Consider the following 24,928-nt stretch of genomic DNA (forward strand, 5'->3'; position numbering starts at 1 on the left):
TTTTTTGTTTATTTACCCATAATATTTGTTCGTCAGTTTCCTTACGGTTTTCGTAAATTTTCATTAAATTACCGATGTTGTTTAATGAAATGTCAGTTACGTTAGGGGTTGGGAGACAAAATATGCACAATAAAAATCAAGCATTTGCTTAAAGCAAAAGCTTGTAAGAAAAAGCAAAAGCTTGAGTAGCAAAAGATAGCAGAAGTTTAGGCAAAAAGTAATTGCTTAAAGTCTTATGAATAAAAATGATCAGCGTTTGCTACCTTTTGCTCAATGGATTCCGAGCTTTTGCTTAGAGACCCAGCCACGTGGTACTCATTTGTTTTAGACATTCTTAACCGGTATACGGATAAACGCAGAAGCTCATTTGAGTTTTCTGGTTAATTTGGCTTTGACTACCAGTCGTTTCAGGCAGAATGAGTTTAATTTGAATAAAATATGGAACAAGACCATTATAAGTAATTCTTGAAATAAATGTTAGCTTTTCCCGACTTTGTTACACACTACTAGTGGATGTGAATTCTTACTACATATACGTAATTTTAAAACAGCAGATGCGCAGACTAATTATGTGATACCAAAAGTTCTAATATTACTGTGCAATTACTATATCGGCAATAGGAAATGGTAGGAGTGTTTGTGATACTTGTAGTAGTAGTTAAGGACTGTTGCAGTTCTTTTACCTGCTGCTTAGGTAGAGTATCTTATTAACATAGATAAAGTGTTATATATATATATATATATATATATATATATATATATATATATAATATAGATATATACACATATATATATATGTGTGTGTTTGTGCATACAATAATGTACTAATAATATAGTATATATATAAATGCATGTATTTATATAGGTTATATAAAGACATATAATATTAAAGAATAAATATATATATATATAATCTATATATATATATATATATATATATATATATATATATATATATATATATACCAGTATAATACTAGGTATACATAAGACATATATATTATGCAATAATATATATATATATATACTATATATATATATATATTATATATATATATATATATATATATATATATATACATAGATATATATATAGAGGTGTGTGTGTGTGTTTACATACAATAGAAACACAATTATATAACACCATACAGCAATTTTGATGAGTTTTCCTTTAACAAATTTAAAGAAAATCTGCCATCATGTGAGGTTCACTGGAGCTTCAAGCACCTCATGAGCTGCCTTAAACTTTTGTAAGCTATTGCTTAGAAGCATAAGCAATTGCTAGGTTTTATTCATAGGAAATGAAGCAATTGCTGATCATTTCTAAGCATTTGCTTGAACTTAAGTATTAGCTGTAAGCATTTGCTACTAGCAAAAGCAATTGCTTTGTTTTATTCATTGGAAGTGAAGCAAATGCTGTACAATCCAAGCAAAAGCATTTACTCAACGTTTTATTCATCAGGGCCAAATGTCTTTTGAAGGTGAAAAATGGAAACGTGATGTTAGCTAAAACACTTTGAAGTTTGTTTTGGGCCATTTTGTATAACAGTGCCTTAACTTTCATGATCATTCTATTTCTATACAAATACCAATGATGACACGGTCTGAAGAAGGTCTTGCGAGAGCTGCTCAACACAGTATATAATGAATGTAAGAATACACATTTATAATAAAACTACAGCATCCACTGCATGTGAATGTTTATGTGCATTCTTTTGATGATTTTATACAGAGCAAGGCATTGTTCTCGCATGTTTCATATCTCCACTTTAAAAATATAATGAACGTAAAAATATAATGAACGTATCATATAAACCTTTGTGTGTGTGTGTGTGTGTGCAGGGCTCATGGAAGATATACTACACTGATATTGTTAGCAAGTTTATATGGCATATGAAAATTGACGAAATCTTGACACTATCGGAAATCTGTCGAAAACTACTTGAGTTTAGGTGTAGTAAAGGCCCTTTAAATATTTAAAGGACCTTGGCCGTAGTTATGCCATTGGCTGAAACCTGGTGTAAATATAAAATTGCTGATGAACACAGTTATAACATTTTATTAAGGTATATTAGCTTTATCGAAACTGAATGAAATTTGATACACAATGCACAAACAAAGTTGGAGAAAATAAGAAAGACTCCCTATCTATGTTGCTCTGTAGTACGCTGTATTGTTTATTCCAAGTTTTCATAGAGTTGAAATCCTTAATCATGTATGGTTAATAGTAAACAAAGGGTTTATGAAGGTACATGGATTTCATCAATTTTCTTATGCCATAACTAATATATATAACAACACTGAGGACAGTATATGTCTTTAATGAGTCCAGCACAATTTCACACAAACATGTCAAGATTTAGATTAAATGTTTTTTTTATCTTTTTTAATGTAGCTATAACAAATTGTAATAAAAATACAGTAGCTGAGCTATTTGCTCAGTATAAAAACAGTCGATAGCACATACGTACATTCACACATGCAGTTCATAATTATAAAGTGCGTCTTTTTACATAACAAGAGAGAGAAGAAAGGGCAAGCCACATTTTCATACAATGTCTTCAAGTTGAGATGCTACTTACAAGCCACATACGATGTATATGCTAGCTGATAGTTGTACACACAGTAAAAATTAGTTTTTAAATGACTCGCATTGTTGATGCTCTTTCCTTTTCTGTAAATTCTAAAATCCAAGGCAGCAATACCATTGTCGTGATCTGTAAAAAAAGTAGACTGAATGACCGAGTTTAAGATATTTCCAGTCAAAGAAGGTTATGGCCAGACGACCCCAATTAAACTAGGCAAACTAGGTTAAGCCAGGGCTATACAAATAAATATTCTTTAATTAATATTCTTTGTTTGAAAATAATTATTACCTGCTTTCTTCTTTTAGAATCGTCAATTACTGCACCTAAGATCACCAGCAGATCACCCACTCCTAAAACAAGTGAGAAGCGTCCAGCAGAAGAGGATGCTGCCATCGAGGTGCCCTCGAAAAGATCAAGGACTCTGGAAGATTCGCTGTCTCTGAACTCCTTAACCTCAATTTCGCAAATAGAAAGTTCCATTGGCCAAGTCAGGAAAGACCTAGAGGTGAGACACTTGAATTACGGTATTTCAGGACATTATGTTTCCAATGCTTATAAACATTCTTGGTCACCTCAATTCAGTCATGCTCATTAATTTGGTCTACCTTGATACTCAATCATTTCACTCAAAATATTCTTGGACACCTCAATTCAGTAATCCCCATTATAGTTACACTGATTTTCTATTTTTCTATTTGATTTGATTTGGTTCATCTGAACCCATAACATCTGGAAAGGTTCCCTCGGGTAATTTACATTTTAAGTAACAAAGACATTATCTTTTCAGACCCCTGCCATAAATTAACTGACCTGTGTACTGATCTTTCAAGATTACTAAAACCTTAATGCTATACAGTTATGCATTGAATCTCATACAGCCCGTGTAGTGGTTGATTGTCCATGATATTTCTTGTTATTTAGTTGAGATGTGGCAAACTGAAATGAATGCTGGCACAAATTTCCTGTTAATTAGTTAGACTTAAGGCTTTATGGTTGTCATATTTGTCCAGGTTTGTTACATCTTAAAGAAATAGAATTTCATAGCCTTATGTATATCAGAGTAAAAATAATGCATTTCAAGAAATTGTCTCCTTTGTGGAACTCTAGTTTCCACTGATGATAATAGACACTGCAGTTTAGTAAAAGGTGTAGGGATCTGTTTTTATTCATTCATATAATACTGGAAAGTTTCCAATAACTACAACTAGTTCATACTACTGAATACAACAATTTTAAGAAATTCTATCAAGTGTCACATGTTTATTCTTATAACATAGGGTTACGATTTCATCCTTTTCTGAGATGCGTCACAATAATCTTTACTCATCCAGTGTACTTGTAGGTAGTGATTACCTGCATCTTTTAGTATGGCAGTTTAGTACCAGTTACAACTATAAACTTATTAAAGTTCATATGTTGACCTCACCACCATACTCTTTGGTGGATTATCAGTTTTTAAATTTTATACCAAGATTTCAAACGTAGTTTTTTTCCTTCTAGGCAATGGAGTGTTTACTGAAACAAAAAGAAGAAGAATGGAATAATCTTCTTAGCTTACAAAAACGCAAAGAGGAACTATATGTGCGCTTAGTTCGTAAGAGACAGGTTCTGTTGATGAAAAGCACTCCATCTGAAGTGGATGTTAAAGGTGATGATGAAACCAGTGAAGAAGCTACTAGCAATCTCTTCTTCATGCCCCAGGGGGCTTATTCTTCATTTCGAAGTTCCCAGCTTCCACTAATGATGATGAGTCAGATGATTGCAGCAGGATCTATCTCACCACATACATTACAGGTATGCTTTAGTCATTTTTCTGTAAAGAAAAGAACCACACACATCTTTATATGTAGAGGCCATGAGATCTTTAGTCATACATTTTGAAAGTCATGAATACATCTGGGATAAATGCCCTTTCAATGTTTGACTTTGATATTTAACACTTTTAAAAATATTTTATGCACTTTTCCAACAGTAATTTTTTTTTTACAAACATAACTTTGTTATTATTTTTGTAAACAAATGTGCACTCGGTACATTTAGTTTTGTCAGTTTCGTGTGAGTAAATCTTTGCTTTCAATATCAATGTAGTATGTTTAAGTAATTTTGTTGATTTCAGGCAGCATCACAAGCTGCATCCAGACCTGAGAATAACCGTGGGGGCGCCATAGGTAATGGAAGCACAAATATTAGTATAATTGACATCCATACTCAAAATAATAAACCAGGCGGTGAGATCCCCAGGGTCTCCATGTCATCTGAAGTGCATAGCAAAGTTAGCAAACAGTTAACTTCAGGTTTGGCTTCTATGAAGCCTATATTACCCAAGCCACCTTCAACATCAAGCAACTTACCTGGCCTTCCTCCTTCATTATCTTTTACTGCCACAGGCCATGGCCCTCAAGGTCCCACCGTTAATGTCCAGCAACTAATTGCTGCACATCGAAAAGAAAATCCTAATACTCCACCAATAAGGTGAGCTAGTTTTATCCTTTTAAAGCTAGTAGAGAAAGTTAACTGAACCTTATTCTATTTCTATTAGAAGTTTTCAGAGAAATGCATAGTTCTGCTTTACTTTTGTCTGCCATATATCTGACTGCTCTTTATAACAAAGTTTCAAGTAATTGTAAGCTTAACTACACCTTAAAAGTATAGTCAAGGTCGGTTATGATTGCTTTATAAATTGATTTGCTAGGTTGCCCTTCTTGTTTTGCTACCTTATATATTAAAAATTGATGGCTTATGGGGTAAATATTAGAATCCATAAAATGTCAAGGAAAACGTGTATCAACTTGAAACATTAGTTGCATGCTGAAGAGGGTTGTGAGTTTGGAAAATATCTCCTTTCACTGGGATGTAGGAACTATATGTCCATTTAAGTTTAGCCTCCAGTATCATTGATCTGGTATTACAATAACTATAACAGCTCTGCTTAGTAAGAGGCTTCTGAAGACATTGTATCATGTTTTTTAGTGTACATATGTATTTATATTGTTATAAATTAATTTTCATATCATAAACTCCACCCTGGTATTAGATCTTGTCCAACTATTGCATAAATAAATCCAACCTGCATCACTGGTTATAAAAATAGTTATTCAGTTATACGAAGCCCTTACTTATGATAAAAGATTAAAGTCATGGACATTTTTAAAAACTGTGTGATATCTCTGAAACAAGGTACAGCTAAATGTAGACATTACAATTTCAGGATCTATTTTATCTAGTTAAATGAACAGTGTTGCTAATATTAAAGCTCAGTTTGAAAACTCCATCTAGCAGAAGAGCAATGAGAGGAGCTTGGCGACACCGTTATGATGGGGACAAGCGATCAGTGCGAGACCATGACCGGCCTCCAAGTGTTTCTAGCTCCAGTAGTGAAGCAGACACACGTACTACAGCTTCAAATAAGAATCCTCTGGCTCTCAGCGATCCTTCTGTCTCATATAAAGATGTCCTTTTACGGTTTGCAGAGCTGACACAAAATGAAAAACAACCAGGCTCTCCACAGGTATGTCTGCTAATTACAAGCATTAGTAAAAATTTGGATATATAAGACTGCATGATGTATTGCTGATAATACTGTATTACTGATTTGTAAGGAATAAATCAACTAATGTCTATTATGGTGTCTAACATGTAAGCAGTTTGTTATGGTTGTCATAATGAGTTATAGTTTAAATTTTAGCTTGGAGTGTTTTAGGAACTGTATGATTATGAAACATATGGCATCAGTAGAATTACAAGTGACACTTTTGAGGAAGTAATAGAGATTCTTAAGACTGAATAGGTGAATGGAAAACTACTGAGGATGTGGACTGCCATGTTTTATTATTTTACGGTGAAAAACTAAAATAGGAGTAAGTAGCAAGAATTAAGGGTATGCAGCAAAGAGGAAGGACAAAGATGTTTTAAAGAAATGAAAAAATAAAGAAATATCTGGCTAATAGATACCAGGAACCTGTTTGAGGCTCAATCTCCTTACAGCTCATTTTGCACCCCATCCTTATGTACTCTTCCAATTATCAATCCTTGAGTGTTTGGTTTGATTAATCTCTGCTTTTCCTACTAAGGTTTTTTTTTCCAATTGTCAGTTATTCATATAATTCCTAAGTTTTTCTATAGTTGGTCTGTTGCTTCCTACAGGTTTGGCCATACTTTTTTCTTTCCCCTTCTCTCATATTACATTTATTCCTGATTTACTTAAGGGTCTTAAATTATGTTCCATTAATTTTCACAACATTGGAAAGAAAATCCTGAAGTGCCCAACTATTTAACTTAGTCATTGTTGATGCACACTTTACTTGTGATAGAATAAAGATGATAGTTAGCAGTATACCTGGCAGCAAATATCTAAAAGTTGCAGTTCGTCCACACCTTCCTATCACTTGTATCAAAGTGCATTTTAGGATGCATAATAATGCATACTTAAAAATATTTTTTTCTTTATACCATACTGCTTATTGCTCTTCAATTACATTTACCATACTGTTTTATTGCTCCTCAGTTACACTTTTTAATAATTTGGTAATACTATGTAGTGTCATGTGAAATTTGATAAAATGTTAGGGTCTTTATTGACTTGATGTAATTGCTACACTATGCTGTCATGTACCAAACTAAATTGACATATAGTAGAGATATTACTGGAACAGGCCACAACTTTAAGAATTATGTAAACTTCAGTGAAATTCAAAAGACCCATTAGTTTATAATTCCAGAAATAAATATAACATTTATTGCTAACATTTTTCAGATTTCAATTTTCCCTGTTGGAGGTGGTGAGAGCAGTGCTAAGAGATCTGAGAGCAGCCGAGAATCAACACCTGCCAACAGGGATCAGACGCCACCTCTGCCATCCACCGTCCCTACCTCCTCAGCTCTCCCTACATCTAAAAGTTCATTAGAAGCTCCTTCTGCTTTAGCAAAGGTAAGAGGTAGCACTCACATATGTTGATTAGCTTATATTTTGTTGGGCAAATGTATGTGAAGTAATAATATAATATATAAGAAAACAAATATATGTACACAGGTGAAGAATAGCCAAGTAAAAGCATGAGCAATACAATAGCAAAAACAGTTCATTAAACATTATCACTATACTGTGTAGAGTTTTGAATATATAAAAGAAGTAATGATCCATGAACTAATACAATCTTAAACGAGCTTCACATGCAATAAAATGACAGAAAAGTCTTGGGATTCTTTAATCTGTTCAGAAATTACACTTGTTAAGTCCTTGAGATTTTAGCTATGTGGGAGTAATTTTTTTTTACCATATCTTCAATGTGAGTCGTATTAAAATCTGCCATGTTTCAAAAACTTTTCAGCAGTTTTCACCAGAAATGCCTTAGAATGGTGGCATTGGGGTTACAATTTGTAGGAATTATTTTATGTCACCTCTGTTGATTTGATTGGTTTTAGTAAAAGGTATCCTTAGAAACATATACTATATAAAAAGAAAACATTTAGATAGAAAATTAAATTTATCAGTTCTACTGTATAAAAAAAATGCGTTTAGATAGAAAAGAATTAAATTTATCAGTTTTATTTCTTTTCAGTCAAGCTCATATCTTTTCATGCAGATTTTACATTTAGGTATTCTTTCCTGTGAAAGCTTGTTATGCAAGTCATAGGGAATACTCCATAAGAATGCATACAGAATATGTACTTCACTGTATCCCCATTCTGGAATTGAAAACTTAGCCTCCTTTGTGACATGTAGAAAAAACAAGGCATAATAGATTCACTAGAAAATACATGGATTAATAGTAAACACTTACATTTTCTAAAACCTTGAACTGAAAATGTGTGATAACTGAACAATGCTATCTCTTCAGCATTTTAATTTTTTAACATTCTTATGATGTCATGAAACAAAATTTTGGAGTAAAAACTATTTTCCATGGTTAAAAGAATCTTATTCATCACCTGGTAAATATAAAAAATCCAAAATAATAACACTAAAACTAAAAGTGCAGTGAACTGAGAAAAGATATTTTGAAATATCAATATCCTGTGATGAGAACTTTATTTTCTTCCATTTCCATTATTGTCAAGTAAGAATATTCAAATCCTGTATAATATTTCTTTACAGCTGCTGTTAGAGTCTCGAAATAGTGCATCTGGTGCTAACAAACCAGGTGTAGAAGTCTCCAACTCCCAGTACCTCACACTCTCTGCACTCTTATCTGGTGGCTCTACAACCACTGTCAAAGAAAAGACAGCAGCCCATTCGCAAGTAAGAAAATCCTGGTTAATATGTTCCATAAGCAGCTGATTCGGTCATATAATATTCAGTCACATCTTGGTTTTTTCCTGTAAATAGCTCAATAATTATAGATTTCACTTTACTGTAGTTTAAAAAGAGTAATATGTTGTATGACGTAAAAACTAAACACTTTGACACACTGAGATAAGCATCAACATCATAAGTGTTAATACGTATTGCCAAAATGGCAATATTAACACTAAATATTGTGCTTTATGTGTTTAAATGAGTTTAAGCCACCCATCATTTAATGATGGCCTTGAATGTAGGGCAGCATATTTACCAGAAATACTAACAATGTTGTTAGCACATTGTTGGCACAGCCATGCTCCAAAGCACCTTCCAAAAGTGGTCAAATGATTCCAAAAACACCTGTCAGCTCAAGCACACCTATTTTGTATGCTCCCAGAATTTTCATGCTCAATTCACATTGGAATTCCCATTTCCTTTAACAGTTCATTCCCCATTTCCATTAGTTTTACTATGGTGGTGGGATATTTTTGTCTTTTCCATTAATACCACTCCAATAATATGTGTTCCATATGGAAACAGTTTCAGATGGTAGGTAATGGTCAAAGTAAGTGGTGGTGTAACTCTTTCAAACAGCCACTTTTTCAGCTGGCCTAGGTTTTCTTTCCATACCACTTTTAGTTTGGTATACTAATAGAATAGGGCTGTTTGGCCTTTTGTTTTTTCCTGGCTTTGCATATTTCAAAAACAAAGTACGTACTCTTTTTCATACATCTGTCATTAAGTAATACTTCAGTACTTAGTGAATTTCCATGTTGCTTGTAAATTTAAGCTATAATAAATTCTTTTACACAGAACTTGTTGCTCCCTTGAGCTTAGGTTGATATCTTTGATAAACATGCGATGCAGTTTGTTTGCTGATGAACAATTAGTTCCATTTTGTTTGGGGATATTAACTTTGTTAAAACTCAGAATAAAATAACAATACACTAGCAAGAAAGAGAGACAGGGTAAACAAGACATATGTTTAGCCATATAATTGCTTATGGAATCTGCAGTTAACATGTAAGTTGCACCAATTGGTCAGAGAGCCAGTCATCAAGTGATGAGTCTGTAACTTTGGAGAATTCTATTTGAGTGATCTAACTCATAAGGCTTTTCATATTTCCCTATGGGCCTTATCAGTGTTGCTACTCAAATTCTCTCTTCCTCTTGTGCTGATGCAGGCCTCTCTGACTTCCTCTTCATCCTCATAACCTTCAAGCATTAACCTTCAATGTAGAACTCTTCCCCAATTATGTTGAGTTTTGACCAGTATAAAATTATAGTCTTTCTGACATGATACCTGTCCATTTTCATGCTCCCTTGTTAGCCTGATGGCTCATGAACCAGTATTTCATATAATTCAACTAGCCAGATATTGTACAAATGACAACTAGCCTGATATTGTACAAATGACAAGAGTTGTACCAACTAAATAGAAACCCATTTATTTACAAAAATTTACAGGTCCCTCCCGACTCCACTGTCTTGGCAGAAAGTTTGAAAATTTAGAATTATTTTACTACTGTTAGAATATTTTTTGAATAAAAAAGTACAGACAGCAAGATAGAAGCTCTTCTGTTTTTGAGCATGTCTGGTAAATTGAGTTGGCACACATTTAAGGCTATCAGAAAGTAACTGTTTTGTATTAAAAAATTAACTTTTAACATTTCTTTTTGTTACCCTAAAATATTTTGGGTTTACAAATCTTTCCAAGACTTCTCATCATTTACTTTTAAGACTGAATACTGATAGGTCAGAACAGCTTAATTTCCAAGTTTTGTAACATTTCAAAATTATAAGATGTACAAGACAGACATGGGAGGGAGACTGATCTTAGAAGTATAAACAAAGGCTTCACTTGACCCAATCAGATATAACTGAAGACCACATTAATAGTATGACATCAAGCAAATGGAGATTAACATTCTTCTAGAGAGGATTAAAAGGAAAGGAAGATAATTTGCGAGCACTAAAATCATCAACATGTGAATGCATAAGGAAAGAGATTATTTGGAGGTAGAAGGAAGTGAAAGGGTTTGGGGGGGAAAAAAAAAAAAAGAGAGACCCTTGAAGGACAACAGTGGAAATAGAGAGAGCAAATGTATCACTGCCATTCACAACAGAAATAGACCATTCTGATGAAAAAGGCAAAATGAGTATAGTAAAGAGATGAATAAAGCTATAAGCTGGCATTTTGGCTAACTGGGTCTCATAAGCCAGACAATTTTATAGTAAAGAGTAAAGACATGAGGAGTTCCTCAAGTTCCTACAAGGGTGATTGCATAAGTATTAGGTAGGATATATGATCACCAGTTGACCATTATGGAATCTATAATGTTTTTCAAACAGAAGATTGTGAAATTCTTATTGTTTTAGAAATTAAGTGCCAAGTAGAGTTTCAAACATTTCAGCAATAGAGCAGTTGGTCTGTGAGCACTGATTGTTTAAATGTGCTCCCAGAAGGAAGGTTGAAAATAACAAAATACTTGGGGCAAACTTTTCTACAAAATTCCCTGAGATTCTTGACTCAATCAATATTCTTTCATTTTCATTATTTTAATTTTTTAAAATTTGTTTTGATTATTTTCTTCTTATTTTTCCCCTCTTTTTGACATCAGTATTTTATTTACTTTACTTTGATATTTGTTTCAATTTTATTGTAAACATTCATGTATATTTTAAATTATATTCCTGCTTCACAATTAACAAAATCCCATTTTTTTTTTTTACTGTTTACCTGCCTGGCATTTACTGCACAAATGGTCAATTATATTTTATAAAATGTTGGGTTTGAGTTTTGTTTTACCTAAATTTTTTTCATTTTAGCCTGAAAGTCGAAGCAAGAAATCTACCCACCAAGAAGAAGGCAGTGGCAACCCTAAATGCCAAGGGTGCCATAAGCAGCGAGCACAGTTTGTTTGCGCTGGTTGCGGTAACCAGTGGTACTGTTCTAGGGATTGTCAGGTTAGATTTTGTGCATATTTTTATATTTCTTTATATGGACATTAATACAGAATATTATAAAAGTGGATGTGTTATGTATAGTGATTTCACAGTATGTGGGCCGTAAGTGATTAATAGTACTGACTATTTCTATTAGGTTGCAGCATGGGAGGAGCACTCGGAGCACTGTAGCAATTAATTTGTGGTTAACAATCGTCCAATTATCCCAGATTGTACCTCCAGGTGAGAAAACTGTCTTCACTGTTTAGACTTACATATATATACTATACCAACTGAACACAAAATTATTTTAAAGTTAGCTTACAGTATTTATAAGACAGATTGGATACATTCTTGAAGAATGTATTTCATGTTCATTTATGAAGAGTGCTACATCAAGTGAAATGTTTATTTTAACTTGTATGGTCTTTTTCTTTCAAAAATAAGTAGTAAATCTAAAGATTGACAGGACATACAGTGCCTTTTGGTATTCTGATGGTAAACCATACATATGGAAAGTGATAATAGTATATATCAAGAATACTTAGTTGACTTTATAATTAGCCCAGGAGTTTACAGCCATGTTGAGCACCAGCTTAAATAAGTATTCAAGGTGAATTCCATTTTAGGAAAGTAAGTTATGGGAAGTGAACATCACCATTGGAAAACTGAGGATATCAGTTATGCAAACAATGAATTATTCTAAGTATACTGTATTATTGTTTGTATAATTTTCTTTACTAACTAATCTGCAACCCTGGAGGGAAAAGCATATTGCTACAAGCCCAATGACTCCAATAGAGAAAGTAGCACCCTAGTATGGAAATATAAGTAAGGAAACAAATAATAAACTATATTAGAAATCTATACAAGAGGACTGAAAATCATAAAAGCTTATGCACAAGTTGTGTGTGAATTTTTATGAAAAATTTACCAGAGATGTGCATTATGACTGACAACAAGTGATTGCATTAAGGCAGTTAGGAATTTATATTTTAGGGTGAAGGATTTTTTTTTTTGCGGGGGGTTGTGTGCTCACCATTGTCAGGGTTCTGTCTGGACACTTTTGTATACTATTGTGTGGTAACTTATAAATGCTACATTAGTTTTTTATACTGCTTTATGAAATTTTAGAAAATATCCAATTTTACAGTTTTCAGTTAAATAAATTTTATATTTATTTGGTCTATAAGGCTTAAAGAAGATATTTTAAGGAATACCTTTTTGTAATAACTACTTACTTTTGCTTACTTTTCCAGATTTCTGCAGAGCGGGATGCCAGATGTTACATTACTACATATTAAGTTCTAATTGTACAAGGCTATGTTGGAAATATTTGTTCCCTTGGAAGTTGTGGAGTCATATGTCAATATATTTTTCCTGTATGGATATATTTTCTATTGTAATGTAGCATAAGCAACAGTGAATCCATTTGTTACTTGATGAGTGGGTTTAGCCCCCTTAAAATAATGTGTGAGATACACACAATTCTGTGATATCAAAGTGCATTTTATACAAGGAGAAGACTGACATTGTTTTATATACAAAACCTTCAGGCTGTGCCATTGTAAGTACTGTAGCATGTAATCTCCCAGCCTAATTTTTTGAAAGCCATTTGTAGCTTTATAAATATTAGACATCTAAAGCCCTCGAAAATTACTTTTCCCTTGAAACCATCTATAGAGAATTTGTGGTAAATGCCATGGCAGGTGTGACATTCAATCTCAATCCTTCATTAGGAGGTTGTTCATTCCCAACTGTATAGGGAGGTATGAAGAACTGATTTTAAACTTCACTGAAACTAAAACTGTAGTTACTAGAAAAGGCATAAAAGGTTATGACATTACTGTGATGTAAAAAAATCAAATTACGGTAGTATGCCTTGAACCGCTTGTAGTGTATTGTATATAAGTCTACTTTTTTAATTTGAATATTTTACAATGGCACCTGGGATTGCCTTGACACAAGTTCTCTCAAATCTGGAATGTGTTTTAAAAAGTGGATAAACAGTAACTTTTACAATACATTTCATTTTAAGTTTCAAGAGAATGTTAACTTTCTTACCTGAAAAAACTGTATTAGATTTTGATAATCCTCCATGTTAGTCAACATTTTAGGGTGAGGTGTAAATTTAGTTAAGTCCAGCCCAGGAAATAATTTAATATTAAAAGACTAATTTGTAGGTATTATGTCAATAAAACATATTCAGAAGCACACTTGAAACACTTCCAGATGCAAATGAAAAGGCATTTTGGTACGTTCTTGAATTTCATATCAATAAATTTGTCTTTAATTTTGTCCTCAAAAGTTAACTAAATGTTTTAAATAAAAGTTTGATCCATTTTTAATAACAAAAAATAAAATTAAAAAAGTAGAGTAGCAGAATTTTTTAGTGGTTAGAACAATGCATTATCTAGTTAACTTATATAAATAAGATTTTGGATTTAGCAACAAATAAAAAACTCGTCAGTAAAATCCCTCTTTCAGTTGAGAGGAGCTGTTCCTTTTGATATGAATAGATCCATGATAGCCTTTTTTCAAAAGGGTTTAAAAGTGCTAAGAATGTACTCAGGTCATTCAAGACCTTGGTTATAACTGTATGTTATCAGGAATCATGACCCTCCGACAATAACTTCCTTATGGTTGCCAAGTATCAATGTTACTTCTGAACTTGAGTACCATGAAAACATTCTAAGTTAGAAAAGATCTGATGAGCAGTATGTCAAAGCTAACTGCTTTGAAACTTTTTCTTATACTGCTGTGCACTTAGTTATTGATACTCCAAATCTTCAAGCTGAAAATTTCAGTCAGTGATGAAAAAATATTAAAATTTCATCATCATTTGCTTAATCATTTGTTAATCAGTCATAAAAAAATTGTAGATTTTTAATAATTTTTACTTTTACATAATAATTATGAAGTTTTTGGTTGTCAAGGGTAAATGAAGCCATACTTGGTCCCCTACTGGAGGTCAGCCTAAGAATTTATCCTTCATTATCATATTTACATATGAGAGCTAAGAGAGTGTACCCTACAGATTGACTTCTACTCAATATGTCACTGAATTACTGAGTCACCTGTTGGCAAACCTATGTGAATGTTTATGTGCTCCTTGTTTTGTGTTACACTTTTAAGAGGCACATCAAATCTAGTGAAGAACTCCCTACTCCCATCCATTCATCCTTTCCATTCTGTCTTTAAAATATGTACTTACATGTGGAGGATAGTATATTCTTACTGCTCTTATGTTTATGGCCTATGGTTCATCTCAGATAGGTTTAGATTTATGAGGGATTTTTTTTTCATTAGTCAATTTGGCTTGAATCTCTGAAGTAGGATGAATTTGAAGTAGACACTACAAGACAAACAGAAAAATATAAAATTTTTATTTCCTTAGCATGTCCATCAACAGATAACTAAGAAAAATGCAAAACAAACTGCTCTGAAGAATCAAGAAACCCTTTTTATAAGTCAACAATAACAAGATTTTACATATGCTACCTCTTTACATACAATAACAATAAATTAGTGTTTTAGGCAGTCTGAATACTTGGTAAAAACTGTGCCCTGTAGAAAAATAAGTTCATCAGGTATAATGTTCTATATACACCTCTTCCACTACTTACAAAAGTACAAGGCTGTAATTAAAATTCAGTACGTAGTTGGTAGTTAAAACACACCAAACCAGTTTCTTGAAATGCAGTGTAGATCTACTGAAATGTTGTGAAGAAATTAGACATTTGGAGTTTTATGGTTAAGGTTCCTAGTCTTTTTATATAATTCAATCACTTGCAAAAATCAAGATCTAAAATTGGTTCATAACCCGACTAGATTTACACACCTGTAAAAGTGGTCTTACATTACGTGCGGTGGCAGCTTCTATGAACTTCCACTTAACTGGTGATAGTACTGTAGGTTATTCCTCTTGGCAATGAAGTCCTGAAAACACACTTAATAAAGATTACTGAGGTAGCTTTTATTCTAAGACCAGCTCCACTTGCAACATGTCATCTCATTAGTTGAGGTTAAATTTACATAATGGTTACGCCAGGCTGAGTATTTTCCAGACTATAATAAACATTTTGTTATTCATACACAAACTGTCTTGTTTCATATAGGTGTTTTTCAATAATCACCAAAAAATAGAACTTGGTGTTAAGTGTAACTGCTGCTACAGTTTCATAGTAAAGAGTAGGAAATTAGTAGAGGATGTCCATATTTCATTTAGTTTCTATTTCATCCAAAGATGGATAGGTTATCGCATAAATCTATCAGTCTGTGGTAATATCTGGCATTGATATGGACCATTGCTGCTAGGTATGGCATTCATGAAGCTAATCATGTGTGTCTTATTTGGTGGGCTTTGGTCCATACAACAAGAGAAAGAACTAGTTCTGCACTCAAAAAAAATTTAAACTAATACTAGATTTATGTTCCCCATCCTCTTCTCTGCCTTCTTGTTTTTTGTAAGGTAGTACCGTAGCCCTTATGTTGAGAGAGAATGGTTTGCTTCATATCTTATTACGATGTGAATAGAGTGAGTAATATTTAAAAGTAACTGTGTGAAAGAATGATAGATGCTCCTCGGAGAACTTTCATAGAGCTCTTTGCAGCTTCAGTACAAATACAGTTCATGTTGTAGTAGTATTTTGGTGCTGATCCAACAAATATTCAATAGATTTTATGAAATCATTGGCAAATAGGGAAGTCTTCCTTACAGGATATTCTGCCAAATGATGATGATAATAGTTTCCAATTGCATTTGAGCATTGCTTTGTGTAATACAATGTATCACTTAAAACACTGTATTTGAAGTGACTTGAACATGAATATGTCATTGTCATTTCTACCTTTGAATATACTTAAATACCAAGGTTTATCACTATTGTCATTACTACTAATAACAGAAAAGACATCTTTTTATCTTGACATATAATTACAAAACAAGCAAACAATTTGTCAACTCCAGTTCACAATTTACATAGATGTAGGGAAAGATTCAAACTTCTCCGAGAGGTATAGCTGTGAAAATCCTCAATAACTTATTGTGATTGCGCTATCCTGAGAAAATGTCATATACATTGGAAATGTATGACTGAATAAGAGCATGCCAGCAAGGGCTTCGAGGTACCTTAAGTTGTAAATATATATATATATTTTTTTTCTAGGCTTCAGTTATGAAGGAATTAACAAAGAAAATGGATTAAATGTAATGGTAGATGTGGAGACCAACAGTAACCCTACAAAAATTGAATTTCAACTCAATCAGTCATACAGATACTAAACTCAGAGGAACAATGTTAATAAGTGTTTTTTTTAATCGAGTTTAAGGAAAATTGTAGAGTTGTGATAACTAGAAAATGGCCTTCATTTTCACGTAAGGGATATTGGATATAAGAATGGTTTTTGGAAGCAAGGTGGAGTGGTGCGTCTCAATGGAACACTGGTCTCTTACTGCCCCCTTTCCATGTAAATGGAGGTTCATTTTCAGTACCCACAACTGCATGGGTTGGAAGGGTAGGCTAAAGTTCTTTCCTATATATTGCTGCTTCATCATTACTTTCTTCTGTAAAGAGAAATGCAGTCTCTCGAATGACCATTAGCCTACTCGTAAGACGACCTACTGAACTGTGTTGGCTTAAGGCCATGAGATGTACATTTCATGACGTGATGTAACTAGTTATTCTCTTCAATGTGAACAGCAGGATTTAAAGGATATTTTCTATATTAAGGTTTCTAAAGTCAGTTCAGTGAAGAACCCTTCATTAATATTGGGAAGAGCATTACTAGTTGCATTTCAAAAATGGAGGATGTTGTCCAGTTCTCCATCAGACTTTATCGTATCATTTTGTCATCATCAACTGCAGGGTATAAGAAGATCCAGACTAATTTCTCTTGATACATAAGTTATTATTATTATTAACTTTCCTATGATTGCCAAAGTCTAAGCTACCTTATGAAGTATCTGTGTACCTGTTCAATTATGTGCTTTTGATGAATGAATTAGTGAAGTCAAACAGAAATGATGATGGTTATACTGGACAGCATTTCTAGGGTTATACTTATAGAGAGAAGATCAGCAACATTTGTCAGTTATCCAAGCCCCTCCCCTCACATCTACAATTCATGGTTTGAGTGTGGAGGCTGATAGGATTTTAAATCTGGCACCTTTTCCTGGCAGTCTGTCTAAAAGTGTGACCCTTAATTACTGTGACCAGGGAGGACATATTTTGATAATGCTTTAATTTTCATGTCAAGGTTATGAATGATCTATGCAGCAAACGTGTGCTTTAGAGCCTGCTCAGGAAAGTGTGTGTAGCCAAAGATGCATAGAGTGGCACAATTTTGTCTTAATTTATTTTTATAGAATTGTTTATTTTCTAAGATCCATGCAAATAACCTTAACTGTTTAGAAATATGGCTTTGAGTATCAGACTTCCCTTGCACTCACAAAGCTTACATTCACTATGCTGTAATTTTTCTCTCATTTAAAGTACTTAGCTGTAGTAGATTAAACAAAAGCTTCAAACTGGGAATAAATAAACCATTATAGTATGTTGGAATTTTGAAAGGTACGGTACTCATGTACTGGATATTCTGGTGCTTATAATATAATGTCCTGGTAAAACTTTTTAACAGCAGGTACTGTACTGAATGGAATTCAGTGTAGCAAAGTCATCAATAAGAATATAGTTCATTACATCAAAAAAGAAACTTGCAACTTGACTCTGAGGGAGCTATAACTCACTTAACTGTGAGTCAGCTTGGTTACTGTTGTAGCATTATTTTTTCTTTACCTGAGCTGTAAAGGCTTCCTCACATTTAAAGTACTCAAGTTTCATCAAAGTGCAGCATATTAGTCACAGTTTCTGTGGTTTTTCTTTATCACTTTATTATTATTATTATTACTCTCTTGGAACAAAATCACATCAAATTACTTAATAATTTTCAGTTTCTTTGATACTATTTGTATTATACATGACATCTACTGATATTATCAACATGACAACTTTATTGATACTCCATGGAAACCTTATTGAAATACATAGTAGCAAATGATAGCTTTATATTACTAAGATTTTTGGAAATAACCAAATCCCCATCATTAGCAGTTAAAATTAACCAGTATCTGACTTTGGCCTGACTTCATAAATCAGAAAAAGAAAATTACTAAGAAAAACAACATTAACCAAGATTTTTGGTTGGGTCCAAAACTTGTCTTTGGTGAAAAATATACTGCTTTGGCTCGTTCGTGTCTTATGAGAGTTTTCTTTTATTGCTGGCTGTACATTTTTTTTTACATGATAGAATACTGGTTTTAATCTCATTTTAAAGCAAATTGATTATAATCTTTAGGGTACTATCTTTGAAATGGAAAGCAAAACATTTTGATCAGAAAGATGCATTGAAGTTAGCCGTGAACAAATTTATTTGGTCTATGTAGACATTCTTTTAAAAACATTAATATTCTTTAACTAATTATTTTTGCACCATGAAAATACATGATAAATTTTGATTCCATTGAGATTTATATGTATATACTATTGCTATTTTTACTGCATAAAAAAATGTATGGGAAAATAGGCAAAATTTGTTATGATTTTCTACTTTAGATTATTCTTCTTGAACAGCATCTATTTGTATGGCAGATAGTTAAACCACTCCCCCAATAGATTTCAATCCAATGTTACCTGATGTCAAAACATTAACGGTGTTTATTTATTAGTTCCTACAGATAGCATCATTTGATGTCATCAGGATCTTGAGACATTTGCATGATATCACAGTCTCAAATAATTAAGATAATCAGAATTTATCAGCATAATTTCCTTTAAATTTTTACAAATGTTCATATTTTTGGGACTCTTTCAAGGAAGATATTTTGATGAATCAGTATTTTTAAAATTGGTTACATCAATGCACTGTGGTGTTTATCATAACTGATATCCCAGTTTATAATTACAGTATATCTACAAGGGACTTTTTATTCCTGTCCAGTATTTTTATTTATTTCCAGATAAAAATGTATACTATTCATGTGGAAGACTTAAAAAATACAATAAAGGTATAACTTGATTTCCCTTGTACTATCTTAGAATAGATTATTGCCTTGATATACTTGGTAATTACAGTAAAATCACAGCACATAATCAGGGATATTTCTTAATATCAAAGAACTTAGTCATTTAGGAGCCTGATACTCTAGACATATTCTAAACAGCTTTGTGGTGATATAGTGTAGTTTTATTTATTTATATTTATTTTTACATGTGTTATTCACATGCTTAGTGTAGTTTTGAGTGATTTACATCACTAACATCTGATACTTTTGCAGTTCAGAGCATACTGGTATGAATGTTAGCTGAAATGTTGCTAAAATAAAAATTATTGTTACAGAGCTTCACCATCATATAAAAGCTCAAACTCAATTAACAGTTATTTTAAAATACTATTTAGCTTTAAATATTTAAAAAAAAAATAAAAGTACTGCACATATTGATTATGTTAATATGTAACCAAGCAGTTTTACATCATTTAAAATACCTAAGCTTGACCAATATGTATAGTTTCAACACAGTGAATTTGATAACTCTCCAAGGAGGTTTTAGTAAAAGTTCTTTAATTATTTTGTAATATGCCTGAACAAGTATTTGTAAGTTTTAATTATGAATTGGTTTCCAGATCTAAGTTAACTCAGCAACAAGTGTGTATGCAAATGTAAGGCAGTAATATGTTCCTCCCTGGTCATATCCATTGTGATAGGTTTAGAACGGGAACTGAGTACCTGGAGAATTTATCTAAGGTTTATATAAAAAATTCTTATCCAAAAATTACTCAAAAAAATTAACAGCGAGGTGCAGACTCTGATCTGGCCCGAATAACCAGCAGTCACTGCCACGTTGTAGAAAATTCGGCCTGTCGTCTCCACAGTGGGAAATGGGCTTGAAGTCTTGAGACAAGTACTGCGAAGTAAAAATTAAAGTTAAAGAGTAAGAATTAAATATATATGTTTTTGTCTGTGCATAAACCATGATGTTATATGTTTGATAAGGAATTTTTGTTGTCTGTCACGCTGTTATTAGCTGTTTTATGTGTAAATGATGATGTACAGTTTACTGTTCAAGAGAAGATGGGTAGGATTCATGCTTTCTTGAACAGCAGTTTTTCTATTTCTCCAGATCCTCCACTAGCTCATAGATTCTTTATGTTGATGTTGCTACAGAACACAACAACAACCAGACTTGACAACACCACGAATGATTGATTTATGCTAGCCATATCCCTCTGCCTTGTGGTAACTACAGTCAGCAGTTGCTATAAGCCCTATACAGTATATGTATATATATATAGTTTCACTGAAGATCATTATAAGAAAAATTCTAAAGCATCAGAATTTTGCTAGCTCTACAAATGGCTATCCCCCTGCTTAAATGTGTGTATGACTGGTGGAATATTTGTATTGGTTTGCTGTTTATATTGAATCATTTTTTAATAAATATGGTGAAATCGTATAATTATTCAATTTAACCTCAAATTTGAACATTAAAGTTCTTATATGTGGACATAGTGCACTCCCATGAAAACAGATCAGTATTACATAGTACATAGGAATATTATGCACAGAGAATATATTTTTATCAAGGGAATACTTTTCATGGCAAATCTATCACATGTGGGTCAACTATGACTTGGTAGTTTTTGCAAATGTAAACTGTACAGAACAGTAAGTCAAAAGCTAACATTTATTTTAAGAAACGCCGCACGTTTTGTTTAATGTGAGAGCTTGGTTTTAACTGGAGGTTGGAAGAAACCATTGTTATCAATAGCCAGCCACCATAAAAAGTCTATCTGGGATGGAAATTATGTTTCCATTAGTTTTATTCATTTTTTTTTTTGTATCTGAGTTTTATTTACTTTTTTTTTGTAACTTAGGTAAAAAAGAATTCACTAACCAAGGCTAAGATAGATTTGGATTCCCACTTAATTACTCAAAGTAAGGGTATAAAAATGCCAACCTTAGTAGCATAACAATAAACTGAAGAGAGAAAATGGAACTAAATAATTAACCTCAATATAATTATCTTCTTTTTTAATCTGACAGTTGGTCTAGAGCCATCATACTGAAAGTAATATTTTCAGGAAGATATCTTCCCAAAGACTGTAACTACCAACAAATAGCACTGATGCAATATTCATGAAACTTTTCTGAATCCAATTGAACAATTTAAGGATTTTTAAAGAAAATTTATAAGGTAGCACGATACTGGCTTCCAAATAAACTGAAAATAAGCCCGGCTAGCTCAGTCGGTAGAGCACGAGACTCTTAAACTGAAAGTTTAACTTGATAATTGGCTGTGCATGAGTAGAAATTGGGTGCAAAGAGTGAACCAACACAGTGGATGAGTCCTTAGATGTCTTATCATATTTGCATAGAGTGGTGTTAACCCATGGTACAGTAATACGAATTATAAATCATGTTGACTGCCACTCAATGATGGGAAAACCTATTTTGTCCATACTCTATAGACATTCATCATACAAATTATGCATGTGGCACAAGTAAGTCTTGCATAACTATACTGTATAATAAAAATTATAAAGAAACCACTGATGCTTCCAAATGGCACTGACATCGAGAATGTATTAACCTCAACTTGCTATGCTAGAAGTCTCAGATGAGAGCTTAAGATGTAATTCATCCCTAACAAGTTACTTAAGTGACCTCGGGTAAAGAGGCTTCAGAAGTCACGTGGAGCTGGCCTAAAGGGGTCCATTTTTATAAAACAACGTAACTTCTCAGAACCTGATACTTGGATAAACTGAATATTTTTAAAAATCTAACAAAAGCTCAAAAATAGCCATAGGTTTGTGTCTAAAACTTTTCATTTGCTGATGGAAATTAAAATAATTACACCTGATTTATTGTTTATTACATGGCTTAAAAATGGGAATTGGGTAATAAAGTGGCCATAAAGTGTGTATTAAATGTGCTAATTTTTTGCTTTGATGGTTACCATAACCATACAGTGGGGTTAATCATTAATTAGTTAGCTTTATGATTATAAAAGAATGACATTTATTTGTTTGGATATTTTTAAGAACAAATGGTAATGAGATGGTAATCTATAGTCACTGTCTAGTTGAAGCCTATGAAAAACATGGAAAAGGAAAACAGAGGAAGAAGAATGGGGCTTAATCACACATTGTGGCAACTGAACAATTAGAAGTGATCCTCAAATTTTTAAAATAGAATAATAATTATTTAAAAAATTTGGAAATAGTATACGTATCTAATACAGTGATCCACATATCATATATACTATATAATATAAAATAAAATATATTATGTAAATATATACTTATATATATGTATATATATTAATATATATATATATATATATATATATATATATATATATATATATAATATATATATATATATATATATATATAAAGGTATAAGCCACGAGGGAAAATAAACGACAGAGTTTCCGCAAGATCTTTCGACATTCAACGTCCTTTACTTAGCAGATGAACTGACTTACATGAGGAATTGACAATACAAGAAAGGTCGTATAACTGACAGATAGGATTTATAAAGAGATTATTACCTAGAATCCAACACACCTGGAAGATGAGTAACCTTCCCAAACAAGCATAAACATGGATACAATTTAAAAAAAAAAAAAAAAAAGATTAAGACAATCTGCTCAGACACAAGGACAACAATTAAAGGATTATTATAGGTGACAGCTATTCAGAACTTTTGGCCTTAAACAAAAAGAAAAAACCAATTCACAATACATATTAAACATACATATACAACGAAGATATCTCTAAGGCAACTAATTTTTATTTAACTATGTAATTATATCTTTGAGGTCATTCTTAAACATGTTACAAATACAAGGGTCTAAATGAAACTGGCCACGACTAATATTGAAATTACAATGAGAAGTAAGTTGTATTTAAGCAGATTCTAAAAGATTTCGTGATAAGACATCTTTTGACCTTGCAATTACTGAACTACCAATCCAATTTATTCGATGGTTGTTTTCACTCAAATGAATGAATATTGCATTAGATGTTTGCCCAGTTTTTACAGAATATTTATGCTGGCTTAATCTTACTTCTAAGCCCTTGCTCGACTGTCTGAGATAAAATGAGGGACAGTCCATACATGGAATTTTATATATTATGTTGTTGCTTTTTCTTGTGGCTGCACATTCGACCAGAATTCGTCTAAAGTTCCTGAAGTGCCTTTCTGAACAAGTGCTCCCTAAATCCTTGCTGCCAAGCCGTCTAAGAAGGTATGACAATCACCCATTTAACGAGTTTAGTGCCATGATGTTGAAACAGCACATAGCAGCCGCCAAGCAAGAATAGAAAGAAAAATTCAAGGAACTGGAAAAGACAAGGATCTCTTTCAATCATTCCATCCCAGCTGATTGGAAGGACTTGCTGCGACGGGAAATTTACGAAAAACTACGTAGGACTACAGATGCCCTGAAAAGGAAACTCGACAGAAAACAAAAAAATCTTATTGATAGCAGTGATTGGACTAAATGTGCATGTCAAGATTGTGTTGTAAACCTATCAAGTAAACAAATAAGTGAAAATGTTGTGCGTGCGCTTCGATATGGTTTATCTTTCTTTATAACAAGTTGACCTTTCGCTTCAATGATTGCGTCATCCCTAAGTAAATTTGAAAAATATTGTGATCTTCCTCAAAATCATGTTGACATCATTAAAGGTATTGTTTACGGAGTTGCCAATGTTAAGCATGAAAGTAACTTCCCTGCTCAGTATAAGAAAAGTTTGACCGATCTTAAAAAGGACAATACTATCCACATTACCTAAGCTGATAAGTCAAATAGTATAGTAATTTTAGATAAAGCTGACTACATATCATGTATGCAAGCCCTACTGGATGATGATGTGACTTATAAAAAATAAAAAAAAATTCCCTTGATCAAGTCATAAAAAACTTCAATAGCACAGTGAAAAATATCCTTAAAGATAAAACAGAACTACTAGGCAAATTGTGAGTCAAATCTCCTTCGCTACCTTACCTGTACCGATTAGTCAAAAAGCACAAAGAAAATAACCCTAT

General features: G+C 32.7%; 1 protein-coding gene across 7 annotated transcripts in view; it reads left to right on the top strand.

The window, feature by feature from the left end:
- LOC135212074 (uncharacterized) overlaps positions 1-21,329 on the top strand; it is a 155,040-nt gene extending 133,711 nt beyond the window's left edge. For 5 of the 7 annotated variants that reach the window (XM_064245423.1, XM_064245422.1, XM_064245424.1 and 2 more), the window contains 9 exons: positions 2,894-3,093; positions 4,089-4,382; positions 4,705-5,060; positions 5,847-6,096; positions 7,342-7,515; positions 8,683-8,826; positions 11,698-11,835; positions 11,972-12,057; positions 13,074-21,329. In XM_064245423.1, coding sequence (XP_064101493.1) covers positions 2,894-3,093; positions 4,089-4,382; positions 4,705-5,060; positions 5,847-6,096; positions 7,342-7,515; positions 8,683-8,826; positions 11,698-11,835; positions 11,972-12,013 — 1,598 coding nt within the window. In that variant the 3' untranslated portion in view covers positions 12,014-12,057; positions 13,074-21,329. The remainder of the gene's footprint in view (positions 1-2,893; positions 3,094-4,088; positions 4,383-4,704; positions 5,061-5,846; positions 6,097-7,341; positions 7,516-8,682; positions 8,827-11,697; positions 11,836-11,971; positions 12,058-13,073) is intronic. The other 2 variants (XM_064245427.1, XM_064245428.1) reach the window with 2 other exon arrangements.
- Positions 21,330-24,928: the final 3,599 nt, after the last annotated feature.

The sequence above is a fragment of the Macrobrachium nipponense genome, chromosome 40 (assembly GCF_015104395.2).
Source record: "Macrobrachium nipponense isolate FS-2020 chromosome 40, ASM1510439v2, whole genome shotgun sequence".
Lineage (NCBI taxonomy): Eukaryota > Metazoa > Arthropoda > Malacostraca > Decapoda > Palaemonidae > Macrobrachium > Macrobrachium nipponense.